The sequence below is a fragment of the Dicentrarchus labrax genome, unplaced genomic scaffold, assembly GCF_905237075.1.
Source record: "Dicentrarchus labrax unplaced genomic scaffold, dlabrax2021, whole genome shotgun sequence".
NCBI classification, from domain to species: domain Eukaryota; kingdom Metazoa; phylum Chordata; class Actinopteri; family Moronidae; genus Dicentrarchus; species Dicentrarchus labrax.
Genome location: NW_026136702.1, coordinates 3,824,880 through 3,849,547, shown reverse-complemented (window position 1 = coordinate 3,849,547; position 24,668 = coordinate 3,824,880). Strand labels below are relative to the sequence as shown.

Genomic DNA, 24,668 nt, shown 5'->3' with positions numbered 1-24,668 from the left:
TCACGTTTTGAAGCGTATGCTCGGTCGCCGGACACACTCAAAGTCATGATAAAAGGGCGATTGCTCATATTTTCATGCGAGTCTCAAAGAGATGTTTTGTTGCGGGCCTGCCCACGCTGCACTTTGGAACCGGGGCGACTTGACCGTGGGCTTGTTTGTTACGTAGAGCACATTGGAAGCGGACTGGAGGCTGGCCAAGGCTTTTGGGGAGATGCTTTAATTGTTGTAGAGCTTGAATATAAAGGCCAGTGGAACAAACGGCCTTTGCAGCTCCCTGAATAGGCGCTTTGTTCTGATGACAAAGTTCAGAGATTGTGGGAGAATCTTTTCTTTTTTTTTTTCCCTTTCCTGACCATATTAACATCTCTGTGCATGAAAACCACCAAAGAAAGCATTCACGCCCTGTGGAATGAAATGGAGATTTATCTGATCTGTAATTAGCTGTTATGGTTTCCTGGTTTGCTGTTATAGGTTTCCTGTAATCCTGAACTTTTTAGTATCATCCTCAGTGGGGTTTTTATTCTTGCTGCTCTGGCTGCCAAACTGAGAGAGTTCTGGACTCTTTTTAGGTGGATGGACAAGCCAGATTAATGGAGACAGCTCTAAAGCAGGATTGGCTGAGGGAGGCAGCAACATCACTGCTGATTTACCTCCTGTAAACAACACTCAGTGCCAGGTACGTTTACTTCCACCCCATTTAACACAGGCTCTTTGTTTTTGCTCTTTGTCGTTTTACACTTATGAGCACTGTGTGATCTCTTTATTTCATTTCAGTGAAATTCATTCCTAACTTTTATGCGTTTTACTGTGTATTTTTTACTGTTACTTTCAGGTACATTTACCAGAAAGCATAAACGAAATTCAGGCTCCATCCTCCGCTGACATTCAGAACTACATCACGCCGACTTCCAGCTCTGTGTATCCCTGCACTAGTGCAGTTAACCCCACCATAGTCCTGCTGCAACACAACAGAGGTGAGCACTGCGCAGTCTGTAAGCTGTGGATGAACTTCCAAAAGCCTTCGTGTTTGCCCTGAACTGGCTTTTACATATCTGTGTGGCATTTTATCTTTAGAGCTTTATGGTAAAGTCTCAACTTTGTCTCATTAACCATGTCTTTCTCTGTGTTACACCTAACCAGTGCTTTCACTTTGGCTTCATTGCTTAGTCACATTTCACTGTCCTGTCCTTGTGTGTCTTTCTCTCACAACAGAGCAGCAAAAGCATCTCTCTCATTTTGAAGGTACGCATTGAGGTCCTGGTGACGTGTGTAAGGGATATTTGTCATTTATTTTTCATGTCTCAGACTTTTTTATTACAGAGCAATATTTGTGATGTGTCACCCTCCTACTCCCTTGATCGTTGACACAGTCGGCAAAATGTGTTCGCCGCAAGTGCTATGAAGTGAATGAGTCATGTTTTTTATGCGTCAATGTGTTCAAAATATTGGAAATGTTCCCTTATTGAGCCAGAATGTAGCAGACTATATAGACACATCATGGATATGGGTTGTTTCTGCATATTTTCCTGCAGTTCTCGTTCATTTTCTTCCTATATTTAACTAATTCCAGACCTGCATCAAACCAGATTCTTATATGAAAACAATGCAACATAAAAGTTACCATGAGTGCCAGATTGACATTTTTTACATTTTCTTTTTTCTATTTACTCTCATTATTGGTGCCAAGTGTCACATGTGCTACGGAGTTTAACATTGGGTCAACAGTTTGCATGATATTAGGAAAGAAGAGTGGAAAATTATCGAAGAATATATTTACAATATTCTCCCCATGTTGTTATATTTTAGGAGGGAAATGCACAAACGTTTCTTTATATTTTACACAATAAATACAACAATAATTATGTGAATGTATTAATATAGTTATATTCATTTCACTCCTCATTACTTGGTGGTATTTTAATGTAAAATAATAATTATAGAACAGTTGGTGAATTATAATGCAGAATCTTCATGTGTTGAGTGGCACAGAATATGTTTTGTGCAGGTTAATACACATTAATACACAGAATTAATTGCCAATAGTACATGATACAGCATTTATATGCTTTTCTTGCTATGACATACAACGTTTGTAGACGTTAAGGTCTGTTTATTTCCTTCAATTTACTGTAGGCTGCCCACTTTATCTGTATATCTTTCAACCCAACCTTCACACCAGATCCTTAACTCTTTTAATGATATCTGTCATTTCACTGCGGCTGAGTTGTGAACTTTTAGTTTTATTAAGCTTGCAGGTTTTTTTGATGTTGTTATTTTTTTTGTTACAGACCCAACCCCGGAAAGAGACAAAAGCCCCGATCCTGGGAGGGACTCAGTCAGTCCAGTCCCTGATATGGACTGGAAGAGGCTGCGGCTGTCACTGAACTCCCCCGTCCTCAATCCTGTCAACAATCCCATTGTGCCTGTACGGGTGAGCAACAAAACCTCCTGTCAAATGAAGACTAATGTACTCACTGCAGCTGTTTAATGGGTGTTTTGTTCATATGATACACGGACCTTTTATGTTACACTGTGAATGTTTATATAAAACACTTTACTATACTTATTGTAACATAGTATGTTGTTGATTTAGGCTGATTTATGAATGATTTTTGTCATTTTATTAGCAATAAACTGTTTTTGACCTGTCATATCAGGTGAAACACAGGTGTAACTAATGACATTAACAATGGCTCTGTTCCATTTAGGTGCCAGCATGCACATCTTAATGGAATGCAGCCATTAAAGGTCCAGTGTGTTATATTGAGGAGGATCTATTGGCAGAAATAACTACGTTTTCAGTAGCACAGAATCTCCTGCCATGTTTCTACAGTAGCCCAGAACAGACAAACCAAACACTGGCTTTAGAAAGGAGCATTTATCACAGTTTTTGAGCATTATGCAGCCCCCGTAATTTCTCCTTTGTGCTTGGAAGAGTTGCGATCTGCAACTACACTGCTACATGCCACTGAATCCAACACACTGGACCTTTAATGTCATTAGTCATATGGTGGGGTTGACACGACAATACACCTGAATCTACCAGAGCTGCTTGAAAGGCACAACGTTTATGTTTGTCTGTCATCCTCACTGGTCATCAATTAAATATCTCCACATCTCAATTTCAGAACACTGACAAGTCCAAAGACTGGTACAAGACAATGTTCAAACAGATACACAAAATACCTGGTAAGAGAAAATCATCATTTCCACATGTTGTCTGTCTGATCATGTTCCCATGTTGGTGTCCCTGTGTGTGTTTCTATATGTGTTTGTATGTTATGTCACGCTGTGCTCTGTCTCTCCATCACTGTGCTCAGAGCCTATTGAGGAAAACCCTTACCGCCCCACCTACATTTTCCCCGAGAACTATGACATTCAGATGAAATCAAAAGGTATCCGATGGCAGTGACTCCACTCTCACTGGCTTTACTAATCTGCCGCCATCCTGGACCCTTTCAAATACTTTAGCTGTACTTTAATCCGTCATACCTGGCCCCCGTGGCAGCCGGTACAAAACCACACCTTGAAGATGCCAAAAGTATTTGAAAGGCTTTTATCTTTTTTCCGACGTCTGTTCCATACCATAGAGCCGCTGTTTCTGTCTCCATAAGTCTTACAGACACTGCAGGCTTCGTGCAGATTTCCTGATCTACAGTGACTCAGATGTGCTGAGTCATTTTCAAGATCACTGGCCTTTTGGATTTAATAGGCCTTTTTCACAGAAGACATTTTGACATGTCGCAGTAGGAAAAGCACAGATACAAATGATCAGTGATGGCTGAATTCCATTTAGCTGCTTCAGTTTCCAGTATTGTGCCTGCTGGCTCACTGTCACACAGTCATGACTCAGTGGGAAACTTAAATAGAACAGAGACATCGTTAATGTTATTAGTGACATATGTGCTTTTCCTACTATGACAAGTCAAAATGTGAAAAAGGCCTGTGGTCTGGTACAAATACAGTAAAAGGCACAAACTACCCACTATCAAAAATCAACACATCTTTACTCTCTCTTTAATGAAATGATTAATTAATTCAAAGAAGGGGCAAAATTAAAAAAAGGGGCAGTCCACTGATTTTACACCTGAAAAGTCTTACACCTTAAAGCTTTATATGTTATCTCAAATAGGCCACATTACAAACTCCACATTACAAACTTTTGCACTATAGGAAATGTATTATTTTTGGAGTTTGTTTATTAGGATATCTCAGCTCTGCTGCATCAGTTTTGACCTCTTTATGGTGCATAAATAAACTATATGTTGTCACAAAAAGACTATGCATTGGGCCTTTAAAATCTTAATTTAAACCTGGTCAGCTCTAAATAGGTCGTACATAAGTACTTTGATATTGACATGTTGACAAGGATGATGCACGAAGCCTTGTAGTGTCATTCTACTCTAAGTACTCATGGCCTTTCTCTTTTCGCTGTTAACCATCTAATATTAAAAGCTTCGGACGAACATTTCATTATTGGTAAATGCTTATTCTAACAGAATTGTGGTCATACAGAAGAGCATGGGCAGTCTTTTGATGTAGTGTGCTATTGTAGCCACTAGATGCTGCTGCAGTCCTGTGCTGAGGCTACGGACTGTCTCGCCCTGTTGAGTCTCTCAGGCAGTACAACCTTCAGACTGTGTGCTGCTGCTAACAAGCCTGTGCAGATGGTTAGGTGTAGGTTCGTGGTTATAGTTATGAATCAAAGGGGGCAAGATGTGTCTGCAGCCTTAGAGAAAGAGCTGCCTGAATTCTTATTTTTCTTCTTTATTTGCAACATGTACATAAAGTAGGTTTCTCTCATCCTCAGCCTGACATGATTTCCTCCATGTGTAGTTGTTGTGGCAGATATGATTCTGTAGATGTTGTCTCACAGGAAATCTACAACTTCCACAGAGACATTTTCCAAATGTGGTGCTTAAGGCCTTTTTTTTTTTTTACGATGCATTACTTATTCAGGGCCTTGACGCTTCATCGATGCTTGGATCCCTTTTTAGTTCAGTAGTGCTTCCTGTAAAGTGCTTTGATTTGACACACTTTGATTGTATTTGGTGAACCTGTAAAGCTAAGGCCTAATGGAAGGTTTGAAGCAGGGACGTAAACGCAGGGAAAGAGTGTTTCTAATGCATTATGAATTATTTAGTTGTGTGCTATATTCATTACTTTTCAAGTAACAGAGCATATAAAGATAAAAAAACTGCAATAAATGATTTTTGATTGTTGTTTTCCCCTCGTTCAGAAGATGGTCCGTCCCCCTTTGGTTACTTGAAAGATGGTGAGTGTTGGAGTTTGGATCAAACATTTATAAAGGAAATAATAACTGTATATCATCTATTATTAGTTTTTATTGAGGTTAAGCCAGGATAAGACTCAGCATTGCTCTTAAAAACACTTGTAACCTTTCAGTCGATGCATTAATGCCGTTGAGTATCAGGCTGTTTATGTCTGTCGATATTTATGTGCCTGTTTTCAGTGAAAGCAGTCCCACGCTCAAAAAGTGACGCTGAGGTCGATTCAAGAGGCCGGTCGATGCCTGTGCCAACGCGGTCCTCTTCCCTCAAACCCTCTGCCAAGAGGTCAGTGTCCTCCATCTGTGATATTTCACACAAAAGCGCAGTATTATTCATGTTTGTTAGTAAAGAAAGGAGCTGTTTACAACTTCAAACGCATAAGATATGAAGATATATAACTCACCATAAATATAGTTCTGACCAGACAAAATCCTTTTAACAGGCAGTGTTCCCATTATATAAAACGATGGTTTAATTATAGTCATCAAGATCATGTTCTCACTGTATGACGCTGAAGTCACTTCTAGTTTGTCTTTAGTCACATACAGTGCAACTACTGTGACTAAACATGACAGAAAAACTCTAAATTTGCAAATCTGAGCTCATTTTGTCGTCACTGGCTTCCACTATTGTGTCGAGGCGTGATTAGTCTTACCCATAAACACACGTCAGCACTGACTCAGGAGGATCTGCTCTCAGAGAAGTGAGTGATAGAGTGATGAAGGAGGACAGGTGATGGAGGATAAACAGTTGCTCACTAGAGCTGCAGACGACATGTGTGAGGACTGACCTTCCTCTTTCCTCGGTGGTTACGTATGAAGGGACGCATTCCTCAACGCCTCTTTGTCCACTTTTAAAAAAACTCTTAGAAAGAATTTCATTAAAGAAAAAGTTTTTTTTTTTTATTGTGTGTGTGTGTGTGTGTGTGTTGGGAATATGTGTAAGATTGAGTATTTCTTACGTAAGAGTCTTTTCTGAGATGTAATTTTACAGTTATTGCTTATTAAGAAATCCTCCCAGGAAATGCCGCGCTCTGTTTTTTGTCACCGGGTCCAATCTTGTTTACCTGATCGAATTACTGATTTTGCTCAAGCGTGAATTGGATTTTCTGTCATATCATCATTAGAGGAAGAGAGGGACAGGAGGAGAGAGAGGGAGGGAGGGAGAGAGCAGGGATAATGAGGGCGGACGTCATGTTTAAATTGAAAAAAAAAAACATCTTAGCCTATGCCGGTTGCCATGGAGACTACTTGATAAGGATTGGCTCTCTTCCATCCCCACACCCCACCCCTCCCTGACACCACAGGAACGAGTGGGAGCCCCCGGATAAAAAGGTAGACACCAGGAAGTACCGCGCCGAGCCCAAGAGCATCTTTGAGTACGAGCCGGGGAAATCATCGGTGCTGAAGCTGGAGAGAACGGTATGATAGCCGCCTGCCTGCTTGCCTCCCCCCCCTCTCTCTCTCACTCTCTTTCTTCCTGTGTGCATGTTGTGTAAGCTGTCCCCCTCTCCTCCCTCCCTCCCACCCACCCAACCACCACATCCACCTCTGTATCTAAGCTCCCCGGGTGGCAGCTTCACTAACAGCTCGGAAGGCGACGTATGTCACATTCCTTAAGGGTGTCCCGTTGCGGTGACAGATGATCCTGCTTGGAAGCTGGTGGGGGGGGGAGTATCACTTACAAGGATAGCCATTGTCTTCTTGTGTTCAATTTAAGGTTATTGGGCTGAATCGGCTCGGTGCGAGAGGATCCCAGTGCAGACACAAAACATGGCTCCTGTGTGTGTTTTCTTGAGAGTGTAATGCTCTCTACCCTACTTTCGTTTCTTAGCCTTAACAGTTTGTGCTGAATCAAATGATGCGGCATTATTCAGTGTCCTTGCGGGCTGTCTCTTTTGAGGATGAGCTTTATTACATATAATAGATAAATGGCAGCTGCCGCCTAGATCCACCGTGTAATATTCACCAAAAGGAGAACACAAAGATTTCTCAGGTCTCCCATTTTCCCCTCTTACATAATATGAGGACATGGAGGTGTTCAGTATTGTGAGATAGTAGTTAGTTGATTATATAATTATTGTTTTGTCTGATGCTCACTTACATTAAGGCCAGTAGATGTCGTTAGCAGAGATCTGGCCTCATCCCAGTGGCAACAAACACACTCATTAGAGAGAGTTCGCTCCAGTTCATCCTGGGACCGGAGTAAAATAATGGACTCTTTCAATTACAAGCTCAGTTATTACGGGTCAGTGTTCTTGTCGCTGTTGCTGGTCATTTTCTACATTGGGTCCATTGTTCTTACTCTCTGGTGCTTGAAGTTGTGTTGGCCACTCACATAGACCTTCTTAAAGATTATTTTATTATTGTTTTATTTATTTTATTACATCTCAAAAAATTTAGTTTGCATGCTTTGTTGGTCTCCATCGGTCCAGTATGTGTCTGTGCAGAACTTTTTGGGTAAAAGAAGGATGGGTTCATTTTCTTTCTCCTGTTTATTTTAAAGATCCAGTGTGTAACATTTGGGAGAATCTGTTGGCAGGTCGCCCTCGCCTACAACGGACAAACCAAACACTGGCCACTGTAGTTTCTCCTACACACTGTACAGCCTGTTCTCATTCCCAAGTCACCAAATACCGACGCGAGCGGTGTCCAGTTAGTTGCAATCTGCAACTTCACCGCTAGATGCCACTAAATCCTACACACTGGACCTTTAATGCAACACCCACATGTACATTAAACCAGATTTTGGGGGCTGAAATTGTTCCTTCTGTCCAAGTCTTTTTAGTACACGACTCCCTCTTTCTATTTCATTGGATAGTGTTTCCTTGCTGAGCTGTGGTGGAGGGATAGTCACACTACATAGCAGCCTGTGACTTTATCAATGCACTTATGTGTATGTGAGTATTGTATTAATAGAGTAGTTTGGAAAATATGCTTATTCAGTTTCTTCGATCAGAAGTTTGATACCACTCTCATATCTGTCCATTTAATATATATATATATATATATATATATATATATAAGTAGCACCAGCAGTCGCTTAGCTCAGCACAAAGAGTGGTGCCAGGCTGCTAACGTTCGTCTGTCGCCTCTAAAGTTCCATAATTTGCACGTTATTCCGTAAAAAAGTGTAAAAATAATAATTGCAGTTATGTGTCTGTCTTTTACTCCCTGGATGTGATATTGTGATATAACATTAAAAAATGAGTGCGCTATTAGGCAGCTTTTGTTACTGTTGGACAGAACCAGGCTAGCTGTTTACAACCTGTTTCTAGTCTTTATGCTAAGCTAAGCTAATTGGCTGCTGGCTGTAGTTTCGTATTTTGACAGTTACTCTCTGCAATAAGCGATTTTCCAACGTATCAAACTACTCTTTTAAGATAGACATTAAAAAATGTGAACCTATCCTTGAATGTAAAAGGTAGTTACACCTCCAGTATTGATCTTTTATGTTGTTGTGGTATAAACATTGGCTCAATCAACAATGTCTGATAGGCTCATTACCTTGGTGTGTATATTCTGTGCTGTCTGAACTGTCTTCTCTTTGTCTTTCTCCTCCTCTTCTTGTTGCCATGCCCCTAGACTCAGGATGTAAGTCCAGAAGATGTAGATTTAGAGAATGAGCCTTGGTATAAATTCTTTTCAGAGATGGAGTTTGACAATGCGGTAAGTGGTCGCTGTCTCTAAAGTGGCAGTATATTGTATTTTATTGCATGTGATAACATCCATGTTCAAAATAATGCCTAAACAAACTGTGTCTGTCTGTAAGGACTACTCCGGTTTCTACTCCCACTTTCACTTCCGATACTGTACTGAAAAATAATGTAATTTATCCTTCACATAAAAGCTTATGTGACAGCATGCGTAAGAGGAAGATGTGTCTCCTCTTGAACTAAATATACTACCCTGTGTCCCATCAACGTGGCTTAATGAGACCAACTACTGATTACACGTCCCTGTTTTTCATCATAATCTCTCTGTTTACTTTTAAATTATTCACTGTTTTTCACGTATATGAGCAATCCTATCTGCAGCAGGCATGTTTTCAAACCACTCGATATAGCTACTGTCATTCCTCATTATCACCTCGTGCAGTTTAAAATAAATAAAAGGATTTTGTCCCCAATAGTGTCTAAAATAGCCGACTGAGATCTATTTTTGCCCTCCTTTAAAAGTGCCTCTAAGCAATTTATTTGTATCTGTGAAGGCTGAGTGAGCACAATCAGCTCAGGCGACGGAAAACTGTCTCACCACTTAGCTTTTACCCTCCACAATTTACATAATTCATATTTAATAAGGTTGATTATTGATTAGGTTTTATTATGCTCCCGTAGCAGCACAGGTGTCTGTGATAAGGGACCAATTAAATGATCACAGGGCTGCTGTGAGTTTATCGCCGTCATATTTTCTTTACGACAGCATCTTTCTATCTATCTCTCGCCAACCGTGGCAGCACCGTGCTCTTCCGTGTCGTTAACTCAACACCCAAGAGGAACACTTTGTTTTGTTCATTTTGATGTGCGCCCCTCCAATTAGAATGCATATCATAAGCTGGAGGCCTGGACTGGATGATTCAACCATAAGTCACTCCTCACTTGGAGAGGCTGCAGTCCACGCGAGCATTGGGCTCCAGGATAATCCCAGGCCCTTGAAATAATAATTGCTGCCTGTCTGCTGTCTGGTATATTTACCAAAATGTCCAAACGGGCGCAGGCGTTGAGGCAGTATACAGTGTCATGACAAATCCATGCCTCGGGCCAGTTGGCACCACATAAGCGTGGCACTGGCAGATGTTGGGTCTGCTCGCTCTCTGTCAGTCCGAGCCACACCCTGGATCACATGAGGTGTAACTACAACATGAGATCACGTCCCAGCATCAGCCAGACGCAGGGCCGGAGCCTCCGGTTCCAGGTTAGTGTATATGTGGAGGAGGTTTAGTGGTGGAGGCGGCCGACTCTGTCTCATGGCATGGCCTGGATGTTTGCCAGATGAGCTCGGCTTGATGACTGGCTCCTGTTTAATGTCAAAGTCACTTCTAAAGCTCCACCTGGTATGTGCAGTATTTGACCTTAAGGCCCGGCCAGACACACTGGCTCATTGGGGTTTGATTGACATATCAGCACTCACTCGGTATTACCGGAGGAGCGATATGGCTGGAAGCCTGTGAAAACGACAGTGCTCGGGGGTTAAATGAAGAGCTAGACCTTTGTGGCTGTGGTCCAGTTAGCTCTTGTTCTTATTAATAACCTTCAAAGGGCTGTGGAGAATCACTTCTACTAATGAAGTAGTATTAGAATAAGGAGGAAACTTCTTGACAGTATTGAAAGTTCTGATGTTTACAACAGTCTTAGTGTGGTTTTCACACTGCTAATTAGCCAGTTGTCAACCAAATACCTCTAAAGAGCAGGCTTACTCAAAGTAATACATTAGATGATCCTATTTTTTCTTTAAATCATCATTAGGCACCTAAATAGCCGCTGAGTAAGAGTGACACCTCTGTATAATCACAGTAATGGTCCCCTTGATTAATATTAACAAGTTCTCGGTTCAAGAGGAGTCAGAAAACACGTCCGGTGACAGTCACGGTCAAACATACGCTCATCGAAATACACGGCTAGCTCGAACGGGAATTCCACACATAACTATGGTGAGGAAGAGCATTTTGGCCCCCTACGACCGACAGAGTGACTCCATCTGTCGAGCATATGCTGACGAGGGGGCTGCTGCCACACTGTCTCAGCGCTGAGTTACATAGAGCCTCCCCCTACCACCTGACATATTCTAAAGGAGGCAACTCCGTAAGCCCGCCAGCTCATTGTGCTTTCATATTTAACCTCTGTTATACACTTAACCTTTACCTTTAAGCATTTAGTGGAGATGAGGGGCCGCGCGTGGCTATAACAGGCCCTTCACACTGGGGGAGCTGTTTGTTTTCATGAGTGCGCATCAACACAAATAAGGTGCTGGAAAGAATGAGATTCATGTTACCATGACCTACTCATGATTGCTATTTTGAATATGAAAGCGGCACACAGGAGCCGGAGCTCTGAGTAGTTGGCGGGGGGGGCCACCTGTTAGGAAACATGCACAGGAAATTCTGCAGAAACGTTGTCATCAGTGACTCACCGAGGCCTTCATTCATGTCCATGTACAGCTTCAGGCATTTCACACTGTTACTGCTTTAAGCCAGTAGTTTTCATCCTCTGTGTGAGTCTATTGGATAAGTCAAACCAGTTTTAGCATCTCTCTATCTCCTCTTCTACATGCCCCCTTTCTTTCAGAAGCTGAGTATAAAACTGCAACTGTCTCAGAGCAAAGGTGGCAGAAGTACACACATTCTTTACTCGAGTAGAAGACAAAAAAGACTCCAGTAAAAGTAGAAGTACTGATTCAGGCTCCTAAATGTACTCAAAATATAAAAGTACTCTCTTTCTCTGAAGGACGTTTCTACCGGCTGTTTCTGTACAAAGCTGAAACTTCAAACAGGGTCGAGTCTGTTTCGTCCGTTAGGCCTTTTTACGTTGTTTTTGTTGTTTTCGCCTCGTTGCATCTGTCATTCGTGATATGCACCGGTCTTGATGGAAGGCGTGCAACGATGCAGAAACAAATAATAATTCCCCTCAAATGCATTAGAACGGAAATAACGAGCCTCTTTTTAAAGTTCAGATTTGTGTAAAAATGTAGCGAGTGAAAGTAAATAAGAAATGGAGTATTTCTACTTTATTACTTCCCACCTCTGTCTCACAGTAATGTGATGTTTATATAGTTATGGTGTATCAGTGGAGATTAGTTTGAAACAAGACAGTTTCACCCTTTTTTCTATGAGGAAAGGTTCATATAAACTGACACTAATCAGGCATCTTGTAAATAACCAGATTAAGATTCCATTCCTTTACTCCAGATAAGCCTTCCATGCTTGTTTCCTGTTTACTTTCCACTGATGCTGCATGAGTGTAAGCCCAATTACCCAGGGGTGTCAGAGGACATTATCTTCTCCCCCTGATATCAGATTTGAGGTGGATACAAGACTTGGCGGAGCAAGGAAGAGCTGCAGATTACTCAATGACACTGGTGTGTTCCCCGGAGTCGCCATGGAACATTTGGCTTTATAAATAGATCAGACTATAGACCTGCCAGCCTGATGTTCTGTTCTTATAAAGATAGGCATTTATTCTGAAAGGTTATTAATGATCGTCCTGCCCTGGCAACTAGGTGGAAAGGCATGTTGTGGCAAATGAGCTGTTGAGAATGCTCCTTGTCTGGTCATTGGTGTGGGAAGCGGAGGCTTGGCCACGCCGTGGGGAAGTGGATGTGGTATTAACAGCAGGGCCAGGCTGGCTGGGATGGGGATTGTGCAATCGTATTTGCAAACAACACTTGCGCTCTTATTCATAGTGCCCGTGTCACGTCTGTTATTTTTACCTGCTGTGACGTCCGAAAAGAGGAAAGCAACAGAAACAGTGGGCTAAAATTAGTTGGCTCTAAACCATTCAAAATGCTCGTGGGTGCCACCACACTGAATGATCACCCCTTGTGTTTTGGAGATAATATCTGCTCCTAAATACCAGCTTACTCTTGTAGTCCTTTAAACATTTATTCACTCACTTTGTGCTCACAGTTTATTTCTCTTTGTCTTTATAACAGTGTTACAATTATCTGTTTCTATAATGTCTTGCTGTATTCTTTACTTTGTCAGAAAGCATTTGTGTCTCTTTTTGACTCCTTAAGTGTGTGAGTGAGTGTCGAGTGTGTGTATGAGGGTGTGTGTGTGTGTGTGTGTGTGTGTGTGTGTGTGTGTGTGTGTGTGTGTGTGTGTGTATGTGTGTAATTCGGCCTGCTTGCACCACCAGCTGGTTAATTGTCCCCCGGTCTGGTCCAGTGGTAATGAGAGTGACTCAATACCAGACAAAAGAGACGGCTTCACTGGGAGACAGCAGCCCATTGGCTGAGCTTGTGACAGCCCCCTCCCCGCATGGGCGCCCCCTGACCGACGCACACCCACCCGCCCACTCCCCCCCACCCCCCCCCCCCCCTCTACTCTCCTCACTGCCGCTTGTTTTCTCCAACTTGCATGCAGGCCAAAACACACGCTTACTCCTCCATGCCAAGCCCAGTCCAGAGAAGCTAAGAACCCCGGCTGCTCGAGACAAAAACCCAGACCAGCGAGACAGCGACACAGAGGAAAAGAAGAGAGAATCTGGCCATAGCTAATGCTCCTGCCTCTGTTCTAGCTGGAGGAGACCTTCCTGTGGATCTATCAATGACTTCTTTGTTTGGTTTGTTGCAGAGTGCCCCCTCTTTCAGCCCCCTGGAAACAGCCTCCGACCTGCAGCAGTAGTAAGTCCATGCCTCCTTCTCATTCGAATACTTGTGCTTTAAATCTTGCTTCCTCCCTCCAGTTTCTTGATGATAATTTAAGGCATGTTATGGAGATTAATGTCAGTGAAAGATTTCTCCACCCTGTAGAGCTCGCCCGCCTACTGCAGGGGGACTCCTGCTTCCTGAGGAGATCCTGTTAATAAGGCAAAAAGCTACCAGAACAGTGTGTCCTCTGTCTGTGTTTCATGGTGTTTTTTAGGGGGGTGGGTGGTCGTAGTGTGGAGACATGGCTGCTATGTGGTGATTTATTTAAAGACAGCAACCTGGATGTCACTGGGATAGAGGGAACTCGCCCAGCTGCTGCATAACTTAAAAACCGTTATCTCCTTCTGAATGGGTGTGTGTGCAGAACTGTGACCAGCGTATGAAAGAGGATGCGAACTGTTATTAAAGCAAAGCCCAGCGAGCCCTTGATCTTTTTTGTTTTTGTTTGACGAGATTGACATCTTCTATTTTTGTTTGTGTAATAAAATTTAAGGAATTTAGGACTGAGAATGTCTCGCGCTACAATCCAGGGAAAATAAACTTCTCCCTCCATTTCTGTGACAAACTTTTCCATCTGCTACAACCATTATGTCATCACGGCCAAGAGAAAGAGATTCCCAATCCAACTTTTTAATCCATTGATTCGTAGCTGATTTTGAAAGGAAGAGGTTCCTGGTGATGAGGTGGTGGAAGTTCCCTGACCCGAGCATTTCAAAGGAAACCTCAAGTCATAAACCGACTTCCCTCAGAGGCACATGTGTTTAGGGCAGGATGTTTTTTTTTTTTATCTTTGGGGTCTGTTTGAAACCAGAGACATTTTAAAGATCACTCTTGTAAAATGATATGAATGAATGAACGTCTGAGGGAATTAAGACCTCAATTAGACACTCAGTGCGAGTGCATGATAGTTCTTATCCTAGAAATATGCTAGACAGCTAAAATATATGGATGATTGCTATACATTAATCACAAATTGTTCCAGGTAAACAGATAGACATTGCAGTCAGTCTGCAGTAGGGACTGTCACTGGCGCTCTCTCAGGCAGCACACTGACCAGAACCTTCCCGACAGACATTGTATTAAATCTCTCATTGCTCCTGTGCTGCACATTTCCTGTATTCCTGCATGTATGTGAATTCTTGTAAGTAACCTAGAAACAACATGATTTTAATGGCTCTCTTGCGTCAGCAGCGCACACATGTTTTTTTCTAACAGCTATGAAAGAGCTTCTTGTTGAGGTAGTGAACAAGCAGAGTAATGTATCCATACGTTTGTGCAAGCTTGTAAAACCCTTGCAGATGTTAAACACATTTTGGAAAATCCGATCCTCCCAACAGAAGGATTTGCATGTTGTTGTGCTTTTTTATTTTTGACCTAGATGATACTGGAGTCTCTGTCTAGTTTAATGACCATGTTTGTCTGTACAAATAGAGTCACAGCGTGCGTAACACATGAGCGGCATGTGAAAGAGAGTAAACCTGAGAGTTGTACAGGTGCACGACTGATGCACCACGTGGGAATGTTCAGAGAATATTTATAGAAATCTGCCCTGTTGGCCTCTCTGGAATGCCACAATATGTGTGGTAGCCAATGCCTTCTCCCAACATCAGCCTCCAAATTCTGCACTTTTTCTGTCTCTGATTATTTTGTCTCCCACAAGTCTGCAAAGACAGGAATTACCTCAAGATACTCTAAATAAGAACCATATGACAGCTCATTACCCAATTTGCGCGCCTCTGTTTATCATAAAAACATGTAACACAACCTCCTCTGAATGAATTCGACTGTGTTTAATTAGCTGTCTGCGTTCCTTTCACCGCCGTCTAGCTCCTCGAGCAAGTCTGGACACAGCGAGGTGGAGAAGGACGGTGGATCATCCACGGGCGAGCCTGGGGCTCCAGAATGCGACCGCCATGTTTACAAGAGTGTCCTGGAGGGCGGCGACATTCCCTTACAAGGTCTACGGGCCCTAAACAAGCGCCAAGGCAGCTCCTCCTCCTCTAAAGGTAGGATACCAGCCACTTTACATATGTGGCCAGTAAAATGGAAGGTGTGTGTATGTTTATGGATGTGGGGGTTAGACGGTGCAGCCATTAAAGGCCTTTCCTGCTGAGACAGAACCAATAAGTTACAGACTCTGATGTTGGACCGTTCAAAGTGTCAGACAGGGATACATGTGTTTCCGTTTACCTTTCTGTTGGAATCCACACATTTTCTTTGCTCCCAGACCTCACAGCATTGGCCAATCACCTCGCAGCATTCATTCCCCCGGCAGCTTTTGATTTATTATTATTGTTGCCATGGATGTTTTCATCAAACGTGTACTGGCCATCTGCTTTGGAAAACTCATGGAGGGAGTGAGGTTGTCTTGCTAACTTGATGGAAGCTAACCTTGGGGATTTTCCCCCCTCTTGCTCCAGTTGTGAGCCACCAGTCGCTAGGCAGGCTTAGGGCAAGACTCCAGAGCGTTCCAGCACCAGGGAGTGGAGGGCCGGGGAGGGGATGGATGAGGAGGGGACGAGGGAGATAAACAGAGCTCTGCTCTTCACAACCCCAGCCAGACAGGGGTGAGATAAACAGGAGGGACACAGAGGGTGGGTAGGCATGAGGAAGTCAGCTGTCAGTGTGAGGTCAGGGGCTGGAATGCCTGCGCACATGGCCGGGGAGAGAAGCGCTGGGGGAGGAGAGGAGATGTAAGGAATAGAGAAAGGGACCGTGTGACCCAATATGTGTCATTACATTACATCTGGGAAGACACACAACAGACAGACAGACTGTCCACTCAGGGTTAAAGTTTGATATTAGATTGCAGTCTTGGAGCAAAAATATATCCGGATACTTGTTTTAGCTTTTCCCGGAATTGTGGAACCATGAAGTAAAAATTGCTTTAGCTCTCCCGTCAAATGACTAGCACGTTCCTTCGTTAGCCTCCCGCCCAAAGAAACAACCAAATGCTAGAAACCAAACACTTCATCATGTGTTTCTGTCTTGTGCTCCTGCAATGAAAAAACGATCTTTGTGTTTTAAAGAACTAAGCCTGAGGACATTTGATTGGCCAGAACTCTTTTCTTTTCCACATGCTGTGGATACAGTCTAGTTTACTTCCTCAGTGTGTGTTCAGTGTGTTTCTGGTAGATATGAATGTGACAGATGGGTCACAGAAGTGTCTCACAGCATGTGAAAGTGTTGTGTCATTTCCCGGGTTCCATCTGTAGTGCTGTCACAAGCATACTATAGCATAAAGAGAGCCAAGAACTGGAGAGGGTTTTTTTGATAGTCATATTTACTGGGAAGGTTGACTCAGGATACATTTTTTATTTACAACTGTGTGCAGGAGCAGTGTATTAACGGCGGTGCCACAGGCAATTTATCACTGCAGCCGTCTGTCTAATTGCTAAAAGTAGTGGAGAAGAATACACGTAGGAGGTTAAAGTGGGACAGGCAGCAGTCATGTGGGAGAAAGGTTTAGCCCTAATATGAATACAAAGTAAGCAGCAGAGCAAGTCTTAAAACGTTGTTTTTCTTTTTCTTTTTAATTGTACTGATACTGCAGTCAGTGTTAAGAATTCCTATATGACCTCCAACATCACATGACATTTCATGGCATATTGCTGTTTTAATACTTTATGTTTCACTTGTTATGTTGCTGTTTACAGTGATAATGATAATGCAAGAATCTGTTAGACAGTAAATTTCCCCTTGTTTCATTTTACACAGCATAATTCTTCACTGCAGTACCATGCTGTTAGTATAACAGTCATCTATTACTTGATGCACAATGCATCAAGTCTGCTTCCTCTTCTCATCTACTTTTGATGGAACTTGGTCTTTACTTTAGAAATGTGCCTGACTCTGTTTTAGTGTGTGTGAACCTGTGACCATTGTAATCTAATATGTTGTTTATTCTGTTGTCCTGCATGCTTGCCAGTGGATTATAAAGGTGGGAATGGCTATATAATTTCACCCTGCTCCTCTGTAAATAGTCGATCGGTTCTTGCCAGTAATGCAATAGGTAACCAGTGTAAGAGTATGAAGCCTCTATCTGCTGCCAAAGCCTGCATTCCCCAAATCCTGCCCTCTAAGTTCAAGCCCAAGCTGCTGCCGCCCAGTGGTGACAGTCAGGAAAGCAGGACTAGAGCTGTCAGGCACCCAAAAGCTCACAGCTGTGAGGAGCTGTACACGGGCTCATGTGACACAGACTTTGCTGGAGCAGAGGAAAGGGAGAGTGGGCAGCATTCAGACTCTAAGTCCAGCTGTGGCACGGAGTGTGCGGACGGCCTCAGGAATGTTTCCCCTGCAATTAGGAGGAGCGCATCTGAGTTTTCCAGCCTGTACAAGACCATGCACCACATCCAGCGGCCCAGCTCGGCCGGCTGCAGCCCCCATGGCAGTGTTCGCAGCCTGGCTTCTCTTTTTGAGAAGGCAAAGGCCGATGGGGGTGAAAGGTCAGAGGGAGATGACGGGGGTAACATTCCACGGGATGCAGTGTCATCACGGGTCAGTGAGTTTGAAATGATCATTCAGCGGTCCACCCCAGCGCCCAGCCGCTCCTCCTCCCTGCCCACCCTGCACTCCAGCCACAGCCACAGCCCCAACCACAGCAACGCCCACCTCTACATGGCGTCTGCAGTGTCAGCGGAGTCCCTTTTGGTAGCCGACGCCACCCAGATGGATGCCTGCTCCCCAGTGGAGGCAGAGGGCAAGAGTTGTGAGGAGGAGGCCTTGTCACCGGGCAGTGTGACTGTGGAGGACACTGCTTCCTCCTCAGAGGACGGACACAATGTCGGGACTGACTCCCCCACTAACACGGAGAATGAGATTGAACAGATCTTCTGTAAACGTTCCCCAGAACTGATCCACCGAAATGTCTGTGGATCAAAGAGTCCCTCCGCACTGCTCTCGGCATCCCCTCCGCAGCACAACCATAACCACCACCACCACCACCACCTCCTGCATCACCTGAACCATCAACTCCTCCTCAAACCCAGCAAATGCAAGGGCTCCTGCCCAGCCTCCTACACCCGCTTCACCACCATCCTCAGGCACGAGAGGCAGCAGGCCACGACCCAACAGGAGAGGCTTCCGCCTCCAGAGAAGAAGACCACGCTGCCTGGGAACCTCTTCCTCATGGGCCCTGCTCCTTTCAGGTTACGGAAGAACCTGCAGTCCTCCCAAACTCGGAGGACCGTGTTAGCCACCAGGGCGACAATGGGCACCCAGAGGCCGTGCACTTTGTCTCCTGAGCTCAGACCTCTGATCCCTCAGCGCCTGTCCTCTCTGGAGGTCCTGGAGAGGCTGAGTAACGGGGAGGGAAGCAACACTGACCAACTGAGTAACGGGCAGGGCTTGGACGCCAACGGGAACCTACTGCAGCCGCTGGCAGCTCACCGCAGAGGTGGCTATCTCCATCCCTTCACCACTGTCACCCTCCTCCTCTCTCCTCCCTCTGTGGTCACTCATTTTATCTCGCCTCTCTCCTCACCTTGTGTCCCTTTTCTCCACAAAGCGACGCCGCCGCCCTCCATCTCTAGTCTGTGTGGTGTGTTTACAAAGTGTCAGGGAAGCCTCCATCTCATTCTGAGTGTGCTGTTTGGTGCTCTTCCATTTCACTGTGAATGAGTATGGTCCCACAAACGCATCAAAACACTTCAGTGACTGTAGGAGGTTCAGGCAGCTTTTGGTAATGTATATATCTCCTGGTGACATCAGATTTGAGTTGTATGCAAGAGTGCTAGAGCCTGCATAAGCATTACATCCATACAGACCGAATTATAGATGAATTAGACAGATAGAAAGATTAGTGTTTAGAATTAGATGTCAAATCTTGTCCTTAAACAGGCAATGACTTTGTACCTTAAACTACAATCCCAGCATTCCTCTGTAATGTTTAAGCAGGATAATTTGATATAACATTGCATACGTTCTCTCAAATTGATGTCTCACCATGTCCGTATCTGTTTTGTTTTTTTTCTGTTTTGGGAACAATTTACATCTGCCATCTTTCATTCTCTCACTATGAAAGGTTTGTTTTTAGCCAAACAGGATGTTCCCTGCTTTTGATTTCTTTTTTACGTAACAGCCGGTACTTCAGGGCATCAGACACAAACCTGAAACATTGATAGTTATTTCTTGTGGCCCTTGCTGGGACACAGAATGAAACCTCTATGGCTGTGCGGGGAGAACATTTAAGTCATGAAGATATCTAGCTAATATAATAAAGGTGAAACTTCAGTAAACTGATGGAGGCTGGTTGGTCGATCAGTAAAACCATGATGTGATGTTTATTTTATTTTTTTGGCCGAGATACAGTAGGTTTCATATTTTCTTCTTTGTTTTTGTCTTGAACACACATTGGATCATTCTGTGTTCATTCCTATGTGCATGCAGGAATACATTTGGCTTTTTGGATGTGTGCGTGCTTTTTGTTTTTAGTGTTGCAGAGGTTATTATGTTCATTTAAAGCATGCGTGGTTGTATTTATTGTACATTTTTTATGATTCTATTCATTGGAATTAAGGAGTTGACTGCAATATCATCATCTTATATTTGAAAAGATTTTGTTCTTGAATTGGATTCGCCCTGTGGTTGACAGTGAAAATGCTTCACAGCTTTATCCTCTTCCTGTTTCTGTTTCAGACTCATCCCCAGCACATGGGGAGAGCCAGGATGAAGTGTTGCGGAGGCGTCATGGGGACAAAGAGGTGAATTTCAGACCTTTATAGACACACCTCACTGACAATGCTTTTGTAAAGAGAGCTGTGTTATGAATGAGGAAATCATATATTATACAAGAATGTGTCACATGAATAAAAGAGTAGAAGAGACCCTTATCTGGAGGGACAAACAGTTCAGTGTGGTTTCCTGGCAGAAAATCTTGGAGGAGCAGCGGCGGCTGAAGCGGGAACAGGAAGAGGCTGACACAGCGTCGAGGCGACACACAGGCATTGTCCCGACGCACCACCAGTTCATCACCAACGAGCGCTTTGGAGACCTGCTCAACATCACAGATAACACAGAGAAGAGGAAATCAGGCGTAGAGGTACAATACAGGCCCGTGTCTTATCCTTCTGTAAGCAGGAAAAAAGACGACAGATGCTTTGTCAGTTTGTGAGGCTGTGAGGGGGTGATGGGCTTGTCAGCAGGATTTCTGCAGACACAGATGGCTTTCTCCTCTGGGTCAAAAAATTCAAGAGGGTGAGAGCAGTGAGAGAAGGAAATATATGAGATGCTGAGTTTATCACTGAATATTTCCAGACTTCCACAATGCACGCTGATGTAACGTCACTGGTATTAGTTGTGTTTACCAAGGTGTGCCTGCTCTCTTGGCAGACCAGTCTCACAGTAAACAACCCACAGTAGTTTCTTACTGGGAATGCTCCAGAGGACAAGTAACCCAGTCAGTCACAAACACCTCATTCCTGTCATTGCTATAATATTTATATTCAGACTGGGCACTGAAAGGAGAACTCGAGCAGATTTACAGCTCACAACGAATTCCAGAGTCTTTTCTTACACATGAATGACAAAGCCAAGAGAGAAGAGTAACCAGAAAATGACAAAGACATAGGTACATAAGGGTATTCAGTCTGTTGGATAATTTTCACTGACTCACTACAATGCCAAGAATAATATTCATGTGGCTGTAGTCATGAAATAAGAGTCACCCAGCTTTTATTTTTATATCTACACAGAGAACTCCAGCCATGGCTCGCTTCGACTTCAGAGCAGAGACTCTAAAGTAAGTGGAAATAAACTGAATATATGTAGTGTGTTTGTGGGGGGTGGAAATGCCATAAACACAACCAATACAACATCAGAAAATACAGCCTTAAAAAGGATGATGGAGCTGACACAGTATCTATAAAACAGTCCCTCCAGGAAGGAACACCATTTCCTACGCAAAACGAGCCATACGTCACCAGACTCACTTCTTTGTTCGTAGTTGTGAAGATGCAGACATGTGGGACTCAAACATCTCACATTTACCCCCTCTCACTGGAACAAGTTGCCTTTAATTTATAATGATAATAATGTTTTCAAATGCCTTTTTTTTTTAGAAAAGTTGCAGTGAAATCAGGCATTTTAGGCTGCGACAGTCCCAAGAAAGCCTGTGAAATCCTGGAAAGACCGATAAAAACATGAATAAAGTACTCTTTAGTACCTGGTTAGATAAATAAAAAACAGATATTTCTTGGTTGCATTACATTATCTAGAGGTGTTAATGATCCTGTCACATTGCGTTCACTTCATGTAGATTTATATACTGTAGTCAGACCTGGCTGAAGTGATTATTGGCAAAATCATACAATCACAGGAAATAACTGTTTAGAATTGCAGAATAATAATAAATCCCACCCAACAGATAGAAGTGGGTCAGCAGGAAATCACATTTACTTCATTTTCATACTGTAAAATTGTGCATTTCATGTGATAAACTAATGTCTTTGGGACATTTGTAGGGAATTACCGTTTCAGAAGGGAGACATTGTCTACATAATTCGACAGGTGGATCAGAACTGGTATGAAGGGGAACATCATGGAAGAGTTGGCATCTTCCCTCAAAGTTATGTCGAGGTATGTGACTCTCTCTTTCTTCACTCACAGTAATTACTCTTCAAACAAGAACAAGTTATTCAGTTTATCAGTTTTTTACATTTTCCATAAATAGATGTTTTTTTATCGAGGTTCTGGCAACAATTATATATACTTCCATTTTTCATAGTTTCTGGGCTGCCTTAATGACACACAAAAACAGCAGGAGTCACAGCTTTAGACACAAAATAAAACCCACACACACCACCAGACTGACATAATTACATTAAAATTACCAGGGTATGATGTAGTTAGTTCCATTGTTAATTAAGTAGAATTAAGTCCAGTCCAGAGGGGTCCACTGTGTTCAAGACTGGTTATAAATAGATATTTTATGGGGTTTTTATTCTGCTGCAGTTCGAATCAACTTGTGTTTTCTACTCAGTCAGTTTTGTTCTTTGTTGCCTTCTTCAGCTCCTTCCCCCCACAGAGAAAGCCCAGCCAAAGAAAAGCGTCCCAGTGCAGGTACTGGAGTATGGAGAGGCCGTCGCCCGCTTCAACTTCACCGGAGACACAGTGGTGGAAATGTCCTTCAGAAAGGTGTGGAGGGATAAATAGTCTTTACAAACATGCAACAGATGCTTTTTTAATCATATTTGTTAACAATATTCTGAACCTGCAGGGAGAGAGGATCACGCTGATCCGCAGAGTTGATGAAAACTGGTATGAAGGCAAAATCTCAGGCACCAACCGCCAAGGCATCTTCCCCGTCACCTACGTAGAAGTGCAGAGACGACCCCGCGTCAAAAACGGGCTGGACTATCCCGACCCTCCTGTCAGCCAGTCTCCACAGCGCAGCACCAACGCTTCTCCTCAGGTAAACGCTGGGAGGAGACGTTTCTGGATGTAGTGAAACGTTGACCCACATTTTTATCACAACTCTCTTCTGAGTTCACTTTGACACCCACCTTTTAATTTTAATTTTTTTTGTCTCATCTTTCATTTCCTTTTCTTCTTCTCTTTGCTTCCATCTTCCTCCTCCTCCTCCTCCTCCTCCCACGTTCCTCTTGAAAGCCGTATCGTAATCGCCTGACCACCTCCCCCTTGCCCCTCCCTCGCTCCCCCCGCCGCTCCGTCTCCCCCGAGGTCCACGCTATCTCCTCTGAGTGGATCTCCCTGACTGTGGGAGGAGGGAGCCCTCCCGCCGCTCCCACCCCTCCCCTGCCGCCGCTGCCCACCGTGTCCTACCGCTGCGGCGAGTACCTGCCCCCGCCCTTCTCCGCCAGCCCCGTGCCTCCCATCACCGGCAGCCCATACTGCGTCTCCCCCACGGCTTCCCCAGCTGCCTCTCCTCTTCCCCCGCCTTACCCACCCAGACCCAACTCCACCACTCCCTTCCTCACCTTCACCCCACCCCAGGGAGAGGACTTCCTGCTCTCCCCTCCCTCCTCACGTCTGTCACGCAGCGTGAGCCCCTGTGGCGGGCCGGTGCTGGAGGGCTGGCTGAGGGGGGAGAAGGAGTTGACAGAGGGGGAAGGCGCAGAGGGGGACAGGGGCCACGCAGCCCCGGGCAGCAGGCGAAATAGCCCTGCAGAGGTATATCTTCTGCATGGTGTGCGGTGTTGCATCTCAGGCTCACTCTGAAACAAGGGCTTTTGGCCACAGTTTGATTCCCTAAGCTAGATGTTCGATGGAGTACTGAAGCTGATATCGATGTGTGTGGAAGACGTGACTAACTTTGATTTGTCCTGAAGTTGATTTTAGCCCCATGGAGGGATGAATCTGCTGTTTTTGTGGAAGCAGAATAAGTTAAAACACTTCTCAAGGCTGCAAGTTTGCATGTTGTTGTTGTGTGCGCTACTAACACGCCAACGTTTTACAGTGTCTTTCAGTGTGTATACAGTGAGTTTCAGATTTCATAGCTGTAAATGACTGTCAGAGGAGCTATTGTGCTTATATTTCCTGGATTGATTTGAGAGCTCAAGTTTCCTTCCCTTCATAAAATTCAGCATTTGGTTGCATGATGTTGTGGTTCCATGTAGAGGTGTGACAACTCGGATGCCGTTGGAGGTTGGAAGTTTATTTAGGACAGTGACATATTTATTAGTGAGTATTTATAGGTTTCACATGTTGGCTTCTGTTTCAAAAGCTGCTGCGAGGTTGAAATTTCCACCTACAATGAAATGCAAGCTGACTGTGACTGACATATGGAAATGTTTACAGCAGGTGGATACATGGTGGGATCTCTAGAGAGGAAAAGCTTTTATTTTGAAAATGTGCTTGCTGATTGGATGTTTTTGTGTTGCAGTTTGTGAGGAATGAGGCTGACCATCATGGGCGGAGCTCCAGAAGCCCTGTGATGCTGTTTGACATCCAAGATAACAACAATGTTAACTCATTTGCGGTAAGCTGGTACACAGTTCTCCGGACCTCCACTGAAGACATCATCTGTTTAACTTTCTTAACCCATCACCTTCAA

The 24,668-nt window shown here is 43.8% G+C and overlaps 1 protein-coding gene across 8 annotated transcripts in view; it reads left to right on the top strand.

The window, feature by feature from the left end:
- LOC127375902 (sorbin and SH3 domain-containing protein 1) overlaps nt 1-24,668 on the top strand; it is a 43,157-nt gene that overhangs the window by 12,554 nt on the left and 5,935 nt on the right. For 2 of the 8 annotated variants that reach the window (XM_051422311.1, XM_051422339.1), the window contains exons 5-25: nt 570-676; nt 833-974; nt 1,213-1,242; nt 2,289-2,431; nt 3,129-3,189; nt 3,321-3,395; nt 5,240-5,275; nt 5,474-5,576; nt 6,598-6,712; nt 8,876-8,959; nt 13,581-13,630; nt 15,485-15,663; nt 17,586-19,052; nt 20,294-20,358; nt 20,526-20,696; nt 21,349-21,395; nt 22,117-22,231; nt 22,664-22,789; nt 22,872-23,066; nt 23,264-23,785; nt 24,498-24,593. In XM_051422311.1, coding sequence (XP_051278271.1) covers nt 570-676; nt 833-974; nt 1,213-1,242; nt 2,289-2,431; nt 3,129-3,189; nt 3,321-3,395; nt 5,240-5,275; nt 5,474-5,576; nt 6,598-6,712; nt 8,876-8,959; nt 13,581-13,630; nt 15,485-15,663; nt 17,586-19,052; nt 20,294-20,358; nt 20,526-20,696; nt 21,349-21,395; nt 22,117-22,231; nt 22,664-22,789; nt 22,872-23,066; nt 23,264-23,785; nt 24,498-24,593 — 3,929 coding nt within the window. The remainder of the gene's footprint in view (nt 1-569; nt 677-832; nt 975-1,212; nt 1,243-2,288; nt 2,432-3,128; nt 3,190-3,320; nt 3,396-5,239; nt 5,276-5,473; nt 5,577-6,597; nt 6,713-8,875; nt 8,960-13,580; nt 13,631-15,484; nt 15,664-17,585; nt 19,053-20,293; nt 20,359-20,525; nt 20,697-21,348; nt 21,396-22,116; nt 22,232-22,663; nt 22,790-22,871; nt 23,067-23,263; nt 23,786-24,497; nt 24,594-24,668) is intronic. The other 6 variants (XM_051422356.1, XM_051422347.1, XM_051422317.1 and 3 more) reach the window with 5 other exon arrangements.